The sequence below is a fragment of the Glycine soja genome, chromosome 10 (genome assembly GCF_004193775.1).
Source record: "Glycine soja cultivar W05 chromosome 10, ASM419377v2, whole genome shotgun sequence".
NCBI lineage: Eukaryota > Viridiplantae > Streptophyta > Magnoliopsida > Fabales > Fabaceae > Glycine > Glycine soja.
In genome coordinates, this window is record NC_041011.1 from 40,160,673 (window position 1) to 40,176,225 (window position 15,553).

At 32.1% G+C, this 15,553-nt stretch overlaps 1 protein-coding gene and 1 pseudogene across 2 annotated transcripts; both read right to left on the reverse strand.

Annotated features, from left to right (window-relative positions):
* Positions 1-1,750: 1,750 nt before the first annotated feature.
* On the reverse strand, positions 1,751-8,334 carry LOC114371751 (annotated as a pseudogene).
* A 1,468-nt stretch (positions 8,335-9,802) lies between these two features.
* On the reverse strand, positions 9,803-14,064 carry LOC114370030. 2 transcript variants are annotated; one of them, XM_028327321.1, is made up of 8 exons: positions 13,761-14,064; positions 13,310-13,376; positions 13,183-13,222; positions 12,886-13,018; positions 12,725-12,796; positions 11,321-11,401; positions 10,643-10,694; positions 9,803-10,554 (listed from the first exon to the last, which is right to left on the reverse strand). In XM_028327321.1, exons 1-7 carry the CDS (start codon positions 14,010-14,012, stop codon positions 10,674-10,676), a joined length of 666 nt encoding a protein of 221 aa, XP_028183122.1. In that variant the 5' UTR covers positions 14,013-14,064; the 3' UTR covers positions 9,803-10,554; positions 10,643-10,673. The 2 variants fall into 2 exon arrangements, with proteins under 2 accessions (XP_028183122.1, XP_028183121.1); XM_028327320.1 differs by having other exon boundaries at positions 10,643-10,704; positions 13,761-14,063.
* Positions 14,065-15,553: the final 1,489 nt, after the last annotated feature.

Here is a 15,553-nt window from a genome sequence, read left to right on the forward strand (position 1 = left end):
TAGCTAATATCCAAACACCATAGTAAACATTCACGTGATTAATTAGAATTGAATCAAATAAAATTATTGAGACATACAGTTAATTCCCAAAAGCTCAAACTTAAGACTTCTGTAAGTCGTACGAAAAAAGATACATATTAACTTATAGATTAATTAATAGCTCTTGACAATTAATTTCACTGGTTGAATATGGTTATTATAGCAGTTTTGCAGTAAAAAAAAAGCCTCCTAGTTTTAATTACAAAAACAATTTTCACAACGGATCACAAATGATTTCTTCTTCTTTTTTATTTTTTTAATCAAAAATGATTTTTTCTTCTATTCATCAAACAAAAATATCAAAGTTTTAATAACTCATACATATTATTCAATCAACCAACTCGATTAAATTCCTGAATCACAAATAATTTCATGGCAGTTCTTAAACTTTCTCCCATCTCTTTTTTATTCCATTAATATCTTTTAAATAGTGTGTATGCAACTGTTCATTTTTTTAATTTTATTTTTAAAGTGTGATTGTTCTAATTAATTAATTTCATTTAACAAGCGCAGCATATTTATTTTGATAATGAAGTACACTTTTGTTTATACTATTTTTTTAATCACGCCAATTTTTATTAATTTATTTATAGCTTTATAAACTGTTCAAGGTTTTTATATACTAGAAAGTAAACGAGCGTGCTTAATTTGTATGGTACGAATTTCCTAATTTATTTTTATAATGTCAACAAAAGTGTCGTTTTTTAATGTAAATAAAATTATTGCTTTATTAATTTCATAACCACTACAAATCGTGCTTCTGAGAGAGATTAGATGAAGACATAATTTTATTTAAAAATGATTTCGGTACAATCAAAATCGGAAAAGTATAATTGAACACGCGCAATAAAGTAAAACGAGCGCGCCTAATAATTTGTATAAAAAAATTTGTTATCTTATTTGAAATTATGCGCATAATAATTTGGATATGTAGGGTGACACACTACCTGGAGGGGATTTTTTTTATAAAAAAAATTAAAAAACTTGTTATCTTATTTGAAATAGTTAATATTTATTGAAGGTTTTTGTGGACGCGCAAAACATGTCAAACCATGACAAATTTGGGGTTTTGGTATTTTCTCTGTAGTATGCATTGTGCTTCTTCAATCTTCCATTCCTGTTGTGAGTGGGTTTTCCCCAAATAAAATAATTATTTAAAAAAAAAATCTGAAATAAACATGCACTTGATCAAATCAATAACCTCAACTTGCAGTAATTATTAATAATCTTATACTGCTTTTCCGTAATTAAATATAAAACTCTTGTAAGTAATTCACATCTTTTAAGAAAATTGATTAATATATTTTTTTAATAATATTAAATTTATTAACAATTGTATTTGTTTGTCAAAATTATCCTTAAATTTATTGGGACTCATAATCTTTCTCTTTTCACTTAATTATTTTCTCACCTACTAAATTAATGTGTGTTAGTCTCTTTATTAATTCCATTCTTATAAGAGAGATAATATAATTATCTTTTAAATATATATCATTTATTAAAAAATAATAAAAGATATTTTCATAAAAAATAATTAATGTAGAAGACAATCCAAAAAGAGTTTATTATAAAATAATAAAGGATATTTTTATAAAAAATAATTAATGTAAAAGACAATAAAAAAATCTTATAAAAACAGACAAATAAAACTAAAAAAAAATTACATTCAGTAACAGAGGGAGTATAAGAATCATACATTAACAATTCCCAGGTCAATCGAAGAATATATATACAATTTCCTTTACAATGAAAGAATTAGGGTAGTATCCAGTCAAAAAGAAAAAGAAAAAAGAAAAATAGTGCTGTACAATATATGAAGGTTGCATGGCATATTACCATCAATTCTTCTGGTGAGATAAAGTACTGCCATTTAATTCTGAACTGAGTTATTAACCATACTTATTTTTTTTTAAGCATAAGGACTCTGCATAACCACTTCCCTCTCTAAAGTGTAGCTAAACCATATTGTGTATCCTTTCTCCTTCAGCTCTCTTTTCCATTGTGTTCAATCTTAACACCTTTCACTCCAAGTCTAGCTTCTACATTTCCTTCTAAAGAATACAAATTCAATACGTAATTTTAATGTTCAAAGAATCTTCTTTCTACCCGCAAAGCAACATACTTAATGATATACTTGAGGAGCAACAAAAAACTCGCTCTCAATAACAGCCGGTCTAAGATCTTCCTCACGCATGAACTCCAAAGGAAAGGAAACAAGATGCTTCACAGACTTCAACCTATGTATTGGGTCTATTGTTTTGATTTCTCCATTTTCATGACAGACCAACTCATCTGGGGCTATTCCCATGTCTATGGTGGTATGACCAAGTTTTTCTTTCCAGTGAACCATGCTTGGCCGAAGTGCAGCTCTTCATGTTATTGTAAAGTATAATACAATTATAAGAAAGGATAAACTAGAAGCTAAAAGAGATAATAAGAAAACATAGAAGAAGAAAATGGGGAAAAGTCCACTTGAGTGTATCTGATCGTTGGGAATGCAAGCAAAGACCTCATGGTATATCCTAGTATTCTCCTGTTAAAACGTATAGAAGTTTACATTACTACATTGATACCATAGGAACTCAGTCAACTAACGTGTGTTAACCAAAAAATAAAGTCAACATCTGACTATATCATGTTTGTTTAAGAAAAATATATTTTTTATTCTGCCTATGTATATTACAAACATCTTATCAGTCACCGTGTTGTCAAGTAAAAAATTGAGCTCAATTATTAAAATATAGGGGCTTAAAGGAAGATGTGTTTTCTTAACATATTGATCGGCTACGATGTTGATAAATAATTTTTCTCTTAAATCACCCAATATCGAAGAGGACACACAAACCAGGAAGTCAAAGTCTAACCTTTGCAGTTGCTTACCACAAGTCCTTGTAGGTTGTATTTGTATCTGCCACCGGATCACTGATTTTACCGATCTGTTATGAAGAAGAGAATATTGTTAGGTGGATCTTATCAAGAAAGTAAAGTAAACAGATGAACATGTTACAAGTCTTTTGTGATAACAGACAACTAAGAAAATGATGGTTATGTAGTTAGTACGGTTGCTCATGGAAATTATGGTTGAGCAAACTCCAAAGGTAATTAGAGAAACAAATCCTAGCAAAAGTGCTGACCAAAAAAAAATCTTAACAAAAGTAAATAAGTTGAGCTATTTGCCCATTCCTGGTTTTGATGGAGTCAACTGCAAGTGTGTAACTGTAACACATGGTAGTGTGAGCCACTTCCTAGAGGGTAGTGACCAGGGAAAAAGGGAGAGATGCTTTTCCACTCTATGACTAAGAATAGAGATATCCAAGCACATGAATGTGATGAAACTGCTATGCAACTTCATTATCTCATAGTTTTACACTTCCATGAACAAGTTTACAAGATGTCAGGTTTTAATCATTGCACATAGCCTAATTTTTTCAAACTTGTTTATTGTTCCCATTAATCAATAACAGATAGACTGCCTGATAGAGCCTGCATTGCCGCAACATGTGGCATAAAAAGCCCAAATTTTGATCATTGCCATAATGAGCAGCGGAGTCTATAGGAAAATTTCCCAGCCTTCCATGGTTTCCCATTCATCAATGATTCAACATATTCTTTGTCTTCTATAATCACTCCCATCTGGTTGATGAAAATTGTTAACTCATTAATAAATGTATCAATTTGTCTCAAGTAGTAAAGTACGAAATTCAAGTATCAGGAACTTTGTTCGTACTTGTATTGGTGTATATCCCAATTTTTGAGCAAGAGAAGGGTAGAAAAAAAATGAAGAATTATAAATGTCAAATTTGAAGAAAGTCAAAAATTTAAAAAATATAAGATAAAGAGAGGTAGGAGATAAGATAAAAATTTAAAGAGATAAGAGATTTAAAAATAAAAAAGTAGAAGATAGAATAGATAGATTTTAAGGTAAAAGATAAGAAAAGTAAAAGATAAAGATGATGATAATAAGTTTGAATGCTTAGAGATAAATTCAGAATGTAAATGTGTTGGAGTCTAACATGCGAAAACTACTTGTGATGCAATGTTAATAAATTTTCTCTATTTTATGTCATCTCAGTTTCTACCCACATCTATTATCTACTGCTATGATACTCTATATTTGGTTTCCTGCATGAATAACCTAATTTATTTATTTTTCTCTCCTAATTTTCTTTGAAAAGATAAAAACAGTAAATTGCATTAAGATTGAATATGTATAAAATAGGCTAAACAAATCTCAATCTATTTCTAGCAATGACTTCTTTTAGATGTCTTTCCCAGTTCTTAGAAAATAATCATTTTTCAATGCATTACTTCCTAAACAACAATACATAAGCATGAGCAATCAGACCATAATCAATAAACAACAAAACACAGAAAAGAGCACTAAAAACTAGATTGCATTAAATAGTAATAAGAAATAATTACATTAAAAGAGTTGGTCTGCCAGACTCCCAACATCAAGGATTTAACCTTTCATTGTCATGAGAGACTTTATACTTTAAGGGTTGATTGTGGATAGAAGAAGGAAATGAATGGATAAAGGAAGAAAAGGCGATAATGGACATAGAAAGAGAGTTTCCCCTATTTGAGATACTCAGACTTAGGATGTATTCCATAGGGAGTTTTGAGTCTTGGTGTGTCTTTATCCTTTGCTTCCTACTCCTTTTATAGGCCTAAGGTAGCTTAAGATTCACGCAATCTCGCGCTAAGCAGGCCTTATAGGCTTAACGAGTATGACGGTGATCACGTGCTTAAAGCATGATTCGCGCTAAGTGCACCTTTGGGCTTCTTCGTGAGCATTCTTCGCGCTAAGCTTGTGCTGGTCCAATCTTTAACTTTTTCTTCAAGGCTTTGCATCAATTTTTCCTCAAAATCACTTGTAATTTCCTTCTTTTAAATCTTGCTGACCAAAAATTAAAATGATATTAAAATCATCATTATTTCATTAAAAACAACAGTAAAATAAAGAAATTTTAATCATTCTTAGTCAAAATTGACTATCAATTAAACTCAAATTTTGCAGTTGTCCAAAATCATTACAATTACACATGCTTTTAGAAATAGCTGATTATAGAAACAAAAGGCAGATATCAAATGTACCTTAGAGTCTCTTAATCCAAGAAAATTGTGACCATTTATATTAGATGATCCAATAAAAGCTATACGATCATCAATTTACTATGCACATATACTTGTATCAATATGGGAATTATACACCAAACAAGAAAAATATTTGAGTGGTTAAATCATTATAAAAGCTAAACATTGTGTACTAGATCTAGGAGATCCAAACTACACTTTTTGAAGATCTCTTTTGGCCTAGAGCAAAATGTTTGATGTTTTAGAAACAAAATCAACACCACGGTCGCCGTCAATACCAACACCAACTCGCACTACCACTGTCGGCGTCTGGATCGACACGGAGAAGACCAATGACAACCTGCACTCTCCCTCTATCTTCTTTCTCGTTCTCCGACGTTTTCGATGTCGTTGGTTGTTGTAAGAGAAGTCGGTGACACGGAGGTGGTTGAACTTCTAATGCGGCGATGCCTGACACCACGGTCACGATCAATACCAACACCAACCCGCACTGCCACTGTCGGCGTCTGGATCGACACGGAGAAGACCAATGACAACTTGCACTCTCCCTCTGTCTTCTTTCTCGTTCTCCGACGTCTTCGATGTCGTTGGTTGTTGTAAGAGATCGCATTCAAGGAGGTTGGTGGAGAGGTTGAGGGATTGGAGGTTGGAGTGGGAGGGGAGAAATGACATGTTGTTGAGGGAGCCAAATAGGGCATTTTGGGAGAGATCTAGAGAGGTTAATGTGAAGGCAAACTTGGAGTGGGAGAAAGGAGGCATGGCGGTGGGATTGGAGAGGTTTGTGGATTTTAGGGTGAATGAATACTACTGCTATAGAAAGAGAGAGAAACAAGAGTAAAAAACATGTGTGTTAGGTTTTTGTGCCCTTCAACGGTGGTTTTAAATAACCGATGTAGACGGTCTAATTTCAAAGATGGTCTCTTAAAAATAGATGTAAAAAATTTTCCATTATTTACAAAAATGTTACTGCAATTTATTTAACATCATTTTCTCCTAAACCGATGTGGATATAGCGATGTAAAAAGAACTTTTTTTAGTAGTGTGCGATTAAAAACATAAAAACAGAATTGGATTTCATAAAACAACTCAAAATAACCCAAAAATTGATCCTTTAGGGATTCCTACACATATTCATTCTAATCTCCAAGTGTAAATAACTCATCTCTTACCTCGATGCAATCACTTAAGCGTTCCGTTAGCAATAATGACATTTCTGATACTCTCTAGAGCTCCTCCTCTAATTGCTCAATTAGGGTTCTTGAGAATTAGAGAAAAAGGAACAAAAAGTGTTGTGTAAAACTGTTCTGAGGTTAAAAATTTCTTTATATAGTGAGAGTTCTAATGACTTAATTCTTATTTTTATTTATTTATTTATTTCTTAAAATAAAAACTAAAAGGAACAGGATATGAAAAATTGGTTCGGAATGGAAACAAAATGAGAAAGACAAAATAAGAAGGGGGAAATGTGTTTTATTAGTCTAAGTACGAAATTATTCTGTACATTGCCACTATGACATATGCACAATGTAAGCAACCAGTCAAAGCTTAATTCAAGACTTATCACAGATTTTGTCTTGAGATCACTATGAAAATATATGTTTCATTTTGATGCAACGCTGAACAGGATATAGTTATCAACATTGAAGCAAGATCAAGATTAGTACAGTTCCTCAAAATTAATTTACCTCAATGTAGATAAAATGCTTTGCTTCTTCAATAAGAGAACAATATGCAGTGTGAATGCTTTCTTCAGGCTGACTTGTTCCAGCAGACCACTGGCTGACACTTCTGATTACCTGCGGATTTCACATTCATCCAAGATAGTGGCAAATAAAAAATTATGTAAACTTATATTGACATAAATTAGGGTAACTCCCAAACTAAGAACCAATATGTTGTGCTAGATTCTGTGCATAAACATGGATGAACAAACGTTAATATGACCAATTGTTTTGGCACAAATATAATTTATATTGCCCACCCAAATGGAAACACCAAAACAATCCTTCCCTGAATTATTCTAGGAGCAAAATTTTGCAAATTTGTCTGTTTTATAGTTTGCACACCCTTTCTGTATAAGCATATGGTTTCTGACATGGCATATCATCCACAAAATAATTATTCTTCACACCATTGTAAACTTTTTCCCCTTTTATAAAGAATTTACAGCGACTGAAGAATAATATGATATTTATGATCTAATATTGGTACAATTTTCTACCAATAACTACTAAAGTCATATTTTACCAGTCTTTGTAGACTGTTCTAAGAAAGACAAATTAATTATTCAGGGACTAGTGCAAATTTGAAAAACTTCATCTTTTACAGAGAAGCTCCAGAAGGCATCATACTAACCTGACAGTGGCAGGTAGTACGTGGACCAACTTGTCCATATTACAAAGTAGTGTCATCATTGGTTTCTTCAGGTGCTTCCCACCAATTATCTAGAGCAACGACAACAGGTTGTGCCCCCAAGTAAGGAACAACTTCAACTTGAAACCCTTTCATCTGGGTGTCTGAAACTAAAGTTTCATGCTCCAGCTTTTGGGACAATAATGGAGAATTTCCACTTAAATTTTTATGATCTCCATTTGAAGTATCTAGTCCATCAGCTTCTTGAGGTAAAAGTAGTGGTATATCCTGCATTGGAGACTCTGAGGAAAATGAATCCTGCATGTCAGTATCTTTCCACTTGTCTTCGTCTTTCTTTTCATCAATTAATGTCTATCTCTTTGCTTCTTGCCATGTAACGAGGAAGGACCATGTGATGGTGAGGCATAAGTAATGGAATTCCATGTTCATTTGGAGCTTTAGTTCTCTATGATATGCTTCACCATGTAAGATAGGACGATGACAATAATAATAAAAAGAAACATTTCAGATGAAATAACATCATTTTGTATACCTTAGCATGGTTCCAACGTTGAACAAAGTGCCGAGCAATGTCACAACAGGGAGGTACCCAAAGAGCACAATGGACATCATGCCATGGCATACGGGGATACTTCTTGCGATCCAATTCATCATGCCATGAATTTGGCTCAGATTCTCTATCAGCAAACAAAAAATAAAAATTATATAATCTTACTAAGAACATAAAAAAGCACCAACTCATCAGCAATAGTGAAGGCTCCAACATGGCTAATTGTAATACATATGACATGGCTAAAGGCATTATAATGGATCCTACAGCATTAAGGAAATGTAAAATGCATTTTTACGAGTTCAATTCTTAGTTACTGTGTATGAAAAAGATTTTATTAGAAAATATAAAATTTACGTGGATAAAAAAAAAGAATACTCTGGCAATGTTTTGGTATCCTTTGTGCCAATTAAAACGTTGATATTTATAACACGAAAAAAAAAACAAAAAACTTCCATTTTGAGTTTAACGGAGCCAGAAAGAATTATGTAAACAAACAATACTGTGAAAACAACAATTCTAGTGTTGTTGTTTTTATTTTTTTATTTTTTTGAGAAACTTCTTTTACTGTCGTTGCTGTTATAGAAAATTAGAAATTTTTTCATACTATAATATTAAATAAGGCAAAAACGCTAGGATGTTAAAATTATATTCGAATTTCTTTGGCTGTGGAATGAAGTAAGAAGGCAACTGAAGTTTAATAATGAAAGGCCAAAAGTTTGTATTCCAATGATTTGATCCTTAAAATGATTGAAGCCTCCTGAAAGCGTTATTGTCATTTGGTGAAACGGTGGAGGAGAGCAACTTTGGTTAAAAATCAAGAACTGACGAAATAAATGCACACAGGCTGAAAATGTAAGCGGTATATATCCTTCAGTTTGAAAGAGAATATCCAACTTTTGATGCTTGCCACTGAAAATATGCCAAAATGGCATATGATTGGTATTCCTTAATAATAACAAATTCAAACTAATAAGGATCGGCATGTTACCTCAATGGATGATTATTGATTCTATTATTCCACCATTAAGGAGAAAATTCATAATAAAAAAAATAGAATTGCCACTTATTTTTAACATAAATTGCAGCGCCAGGTTATTTATATGGCCAAAATAGATTGGAAATCATCTGCTATTTTTTTTAGTTGTGGTTTGTATATATTTGTGATTTGTGATAACTCAAGTAGCTTTGCAACAGTCTAGCCCCAAAAAAAGAAAAAGCAAAAAAAAAAAAAAAGACGACACAGAGTTTAGTAGTGCGTAAGAACAAAGTAGGGCCTGCTAAGTGACTAAGTCATTCACCAAGTTGAAGACAAAAACGATAGAAAAGTAGCCATTGGCAGGCTAAGACAATTGGACAAATATTGAAAACATGATTAGCTGGATCAGTCATGTAACGTGTCAAAATCCTAATTACATCATATCACTTTGTGTCTTTCATCTCGTCAATCGTCCAGTATATGGACATATGGTTTAATTTAACCAATAAGAAAAATGAAAAAGACTAAATATATCACTTTGCAATAGGTTTTGCTTTAAAAATATGTAAAAAAACGGTATTGCTTGAAAAACAAACTCACGCCCTTACGTTACAGATCTCAACGAGTCTCGTAACATAAAGTTATGTTCAACCAGAAGTTATTAGATATGAACTTAGCGTATATACTCAATAATGTGACCCTACGTCAATGTCATTACTCTCCTTTGAAGTTTCAAATTTCCTCCATTATTAAGATTCTCAACATAAAATATTGATATCTATGTGGTATTGCACATCATCGTCCATACCTAAATATAACTCACTAAAATAAATCCATACCTAAATACTTGCAAGTCACCTAACCTAAACAGGAAACAATCATTATAATCCTTACAAGACAAGAGTTGTAGGTATTGATCGTGAGTAATGGATTCAGGGTTTGTTTGAATAAGTTTTTCTAAAATCACTTCTAATAAAAGAAAATAAGAAAAAAAATGAAATGAACATTTTCATAAGGCCAATAGAGTTTCTCCATTAACTAACCATTAACTAATTTTGTAGATGTTCTTTCATCTTTTAGAGTAGTTATATGAGAGTTTCTATAAATTAATTAATGGAAAACTCATTTTTCTTATGGAGAAGTTGTTCATTTCATCTTTTTCTTCCTATTTTTTTTCTCTTAGAAGTGTTTTTAGAAACCAAATAGTAGTTTACTCACCTAAAAGATAATTTCACTGTTAAAAGAAATCTCATGTTTAAAAACTTTCTACCAGTCTACTAATATTCATATAGACCACAAAATCAAAGTGAAAAGGTTAAGGAAAAAAGGAATATGATAAATTCTTTTAACCGTTCCAGTAGCACAGTAACTCACAAGAAGCTGTGAGTAGTGTATAGAGAAACTTATGAATGAGCTTCGTCGTGCACAATGGACACACTGAAAAAAGTTTTAGTTGAAGACCCAATTTCGACAGCGACAGTGAACCTTGGCAAGAGAGGCCATATAATCATCAGACCTGCATTGAAGAATGAAAGTGCACCTTTCATGTTCCCAATTTGCATTAATCATCTAGCTAAGAAATGTGTACATATTCAAAACCAAACCTTTGCCCATAAGGAGACTGGCATGCAGCAACTATATGAACTTTAGCAGCATCTGTTCCGTTCTACCCATGGAAAAATCATTAACATGCATTCCAAATTCACAAGTCATTTTCAAACCAAATAAAATGATAAAAAGTACAAATCTTCTGACATAGTAATATATGGCATGTTAATACAGGAAATTAATAAATACTTCTCTTGTCTATTATGAGTGTTTATATTTGTGCATGCACATGTTTGGTTGGAAATCAAACCATGCAAGGTGTCCAGAAAAAGAAGTAAAGCAACTGCAGGGATTCAGGCCAAGGTTTTTCTACCTTATTTTAAGCAATCCAATATTCCCCAACAAAACCAACTCCTTATTAACATATTCATTCATGCAGAGAAGGTTGTGCTGAATTCTTGCAAAGTTGGTCACAACCTTATAAATTGGAAATACCAAGACTATATATGCACAATAATTATTTCAACAACACATATCTACTTTTCCTTATGTCAAAACAAAAAGAAAGGAAAAACATTTTTCTCTGTCAAATTACCATCCCCACAAATATTCCACCCAACAGTCTGTGTAAACAACAGCCAGAGTTTCATTGGTGATAATGATATCAATCATCATACCAGATACGAATAACTAGTATGGGTAAAAAGGAAAAACCTTGGAAGTTGCAAGAATACCTGAGATTCGTAATAAAGCCCAGCATATAATGAAGCATAAAAATATTCACCTTCTCTGCTACCAGAGAATGCAGCTACAAGCTAGAAAGGTAAATCAATTGCTCGTGTCAGATTGCATTCACAAATGCATGAGGAATCTTGGAGTGACAATAACAAAGTCAAATAAAAACATTATAGCCTATGCAGGGAACTGAAGGAAGATAAGTATTGTAAACCTGTTTATAAGTTTGCAATTATGATAAAATAAGCATGAAGGAAAAATTGTAAATATGATATCTTAATCTAAAAAAATGTAAAACAAGAGCCTATGGAATCCAAAGCCCATATTAAAAATGTAAAATAAATTTAGCGTATTTGTACTATTGGTCCTTCACTTATTCAAAAAAAAAAAAGTTTAACATTTTGACTTTTTATTTTCAACTTGAATAATGTTATCTTCCTAGTTTTTCAATTGATATAATTTAGTCTCAGTCAATGTGCTGCTAATGTAGTTAAAATGTCCTTGACAATAAATATCAGCCTCAAAAGGTCCTCACTGTTAATTTTTCACTTCTTATTCTCTCACCAAAAAGAAGTGGATTTTTCATTGTGTTTTCTACTTTTTCTAAAAAAAAAAAACTTCGTACCCCATTGTCCAGATGCTCTTCGCTATGCGAAGGTATGGGGGAGGGATGTTGTACGCAGCCTTACCCTTGCATATGCAAAGAGGCTGTTTCCGGATGTTTTCTACTTTTTCTATGAAAACAAATTTATTTGAAGATACTTCCTAAGTTATTAAAGTTAATAATAGACTGAGGAACAAGCAGTAACCCCTTCACATATGACATAACAGCATATTAATTAATTTTCAAGAAGATAAGCTCAAGTTTAGCATTTGTGCAAACATAAGGAATAGAGTAAACTTCACTAACATCCCTTGAGATTTAACACAATTACACCTGGTACCCCTATTCTTTTTCCAACATTACACTGATCTCCCTCACTTCATCTAATATAAGAAATCAAGGGAGATTTATGTTAATGGAAGGGTGTTATATAAAGAGACTTGTGTAGGGTCAAAAAAGAGATTGTTGGGTGTAATTGGATTAAATCTTAGGGGATGTAAGTACAATATGTTCTAAGAAATATATCAGAGTTCGTGACAATTATATCAGATTAATACAATGGCTCACAGAATCTTAGTTTAAGTATCTCGGAAAGGACTACCTGGGAAGGATTACCAGATTATATGAGGTAAATGTGTAGGAAGATAAAGAAATGGCTTGCTTTAAAGGACCAACTCTCCAAAAACTAGCTCAAGCTATTAAGGGAAGACTTAAGCATAGTTTTATATCTAACAGAAACAAATCAAATAACAAATGGATAGTTGCATACTACTAGTAGAAAAAGGGCATTAAAGCACACCTTTTCTGGATCCCCACCATCTTTAAACATGTTATATGCTTCCCGCATGACTGGCCTTGGGTCTCTGCCAACCTAAATTCATATAGAAAGTGGATAACCATTTGAATATTTACACAGTCCATTGTGATGTTAACTTCCTAGTAATAGAATCAAGGACTTGCCTCAAGATATCGCTTCCTTGCTTCATCCACTCCAAACAGTTGAGCTTCACACAGAAAGCACCATATGGACTCTTCAGTGTCATTTGGATTTTGGGCAACATCTAACCGAAACTGCTCAGCTGCCTCTTCAAATCTACGGCAAAAGGGATCCAATTCAGTCTCCTTTCCATACATTCAGATGCAGCACATTGTAGTTGTGCTTGCCCACACCTAATTTGACTTTGTCACTAAAAATTTCAACAATGATTATTTCCTAAAGTTAGTTAGGGAAAGTATTTTTAGGAGTAGAGAAAGTACCGATTAAGGTAGTAAAGTGATAAGCCCCTTTGCCAAAGATCTGGTAACATTACAATCAAAATGTCTCATGACCAAAATATCAAAGTGAATTGATAGAGAAGCGTTTTCCAAAAGTGTATAAACCTACACGCCTTTTGACGAGGGTCCAACTGAATTGCCTTGTCAAACTCCGCAAGAGACCCCGAAACATCACCCTTAACAACAAATTAACGAGAAAATTTATTTGTACAACAACTTAATTATGTAACAAATTATCATATAGCAAGTTTGACGATGGTAAATATGTTAGTTTATTTTGTTAGTGGAAAACTCAAACCCACGACTTATCTCTCTTAATTTTATATCCAAGTTAACCTTATATCTCTGATTATGATATCTAATTAATTAACCGTGTAAAATTATTCTGGACTATAATTGCATAATTATCATACTCAAAAAAGGTGATATTACATTATATAAAACAACTCCAAATAGTAAATTACTAACACATCATAGCATAAGCATGACATGTGACACATAATGTAGAAACACAACGTGAGGAAGATGGAAGTAGGTTTGGTTTAATTTGGAGAACAAACCTGGCGGAAAAGAAGCATTCCGCGTCGAATTGCGAGAACGGCTTCGCGGGCATTGTTGTTGTTGCCGCCGGTGAGAGCGTCCCAGATGCCGGAAACCGAAGGAAGGAAGAGTCTTCGGGTGAGGACTAAAGGATGGGAAGCAGAGAAGGGTGCTTTCAAAGAAAGTTGCAAAGGGAATGAGGAACGGTGGTGCAGAGAAGGGGACACCATGATGCCGCCGGGTTTAAGGTTGTGGGAAATGAACGCTGACATGGTTGTGGTCGGAAAGTGAGGTAAGGCGAGGCACCAAATTTTATGGCTAGAAAAATAGTACTTTTATGGTTTAAATATTTCTTTTTGTTTTTTAAGAGAAATATTTCTTTAGTTAATACCTGTAATGTGTATTTTGTTTTCTTATTCTTTTAAAATTACTTCAGTCATTTTAATTTTCGAAATATGTTTTTTTAATTCTCGTCGTCGTAGAAACTATGTTAAAAAACGATGGCATAAATAGATTATCCAGTATTATCTCACTGTGTCAATTGTCTATCGTTCACCTTTTAGTTTTTGTTTTAGCTGATGTTCTGTTCATTAGGTGACGTTTTTGTTTTTATTTTTAAAGAAAATAAAAAATAAGAATGAAAATGTTTAAAATTGAAAAAAATAAAAAATAATTTCTTTTGAAAATATTTTTAAAAACAGATCAAAAATTAAAAAAACAACAAATTCAGTATTTCGAAGAAGTAAAAATATAATAATACTTTAAAATATTTTCTTCTTAGATACATATTTTTTTAATCTTTAAAATATGAAAATCAAAAAAATAATTAAAATAAAAAATAAATACTCACATCAAACACCACCTTAGTTTTTCTTCTAATTCTAATAGTTTATCTCTCTTCCGGGTGTAGCTCCTTTTGTTCATAAAAAAATTATCGTGCACCTTGGCATATGGTTAGAGACTAAAATACTAAAGTAATTTTATAGGAATTAAAAATAAAATACTGAAATTATAATATTTTTTGTAAATTCAAAATAGATTAAAATAATTTTGTACGAACTAAAAAATATAAATTATATAAACTAAAGTCAAATTAAAATAAAATAAAAATTCTCATTCAGGACCATTGTTACAAAACTCTATTTTTAATTTCTATTATTTGTCTTCTCCTTTCACTATACCAAATACCAATCATAGAAGCCACCACACCAAACAAGGCAGCCTATAAATCAAACTTAAACCAAATTATAACCCAACACCATGAGCACTTTAGGTCAGATTTTTCACTAAAACAAAAAGTATTTGATGAAAAATGTATCTTTGATTAGAGATGTTATTTTTTTAATCAACACACTTGTGTCTCTATTATGACCCTAGGGGCTTTAGCCCACCTAATGAGAGGCCTTACAAGGTCCCACCCCATACAAATCTCATTTAATATGGACTCACGGTCACAATTAGTCCACATGTTATTTTAAATATAGTTTTTTAATTGTCCAAAACATATAATTTTAATTCGGTTGATCTTGTCTAAGGTTGCTTTGGGACAATTTCGATAGCAATTATTTTCTTTTTACCTTTGTCAATGTTTTTTCATTGATCTCATCTAAACTTATTTTTCTTCAACTTTGCTTATGAGTGATTTTTAGGTGATCTTTAGTATGACTGATTTTGGCCAATCTTGTTTAAGATTATTTTTGGCTGATCTTGGTCAAAAATATTTTAGGTAAGCCTTGATTAGACATTTTTTATAAAAAAAAAAGTGATTTTGACTATTTTATTTATATATTTATTTTAATTATTGTATTATTCA

Excerpts from the sequence above, each read along its gene's own strand:
- LOC114370030 (XM_028327320.1), bottom strand. The coding sequence starts at position 14,012 with ATGTCAGCGTTCATTTCCCACAACCTTAAACCCGGCGGCATCATGGTG. Across the intron at positions 11,402-12,724 it reads ATGGTGGGGATCCAGAAAAG|CTTGTAGCTGCATTCTCTGG; the intron begins GTGTGCTTTAAT and ends TTACCTTTCTAG. Across the intron at positions 10,555-10,642 it reads CAGTCTCCTTATGGGCAAAG|GTCTGATGATTATATGGCCT; the intron begins GTTTGGTTTTGA and ends TCTTCAATGCAG.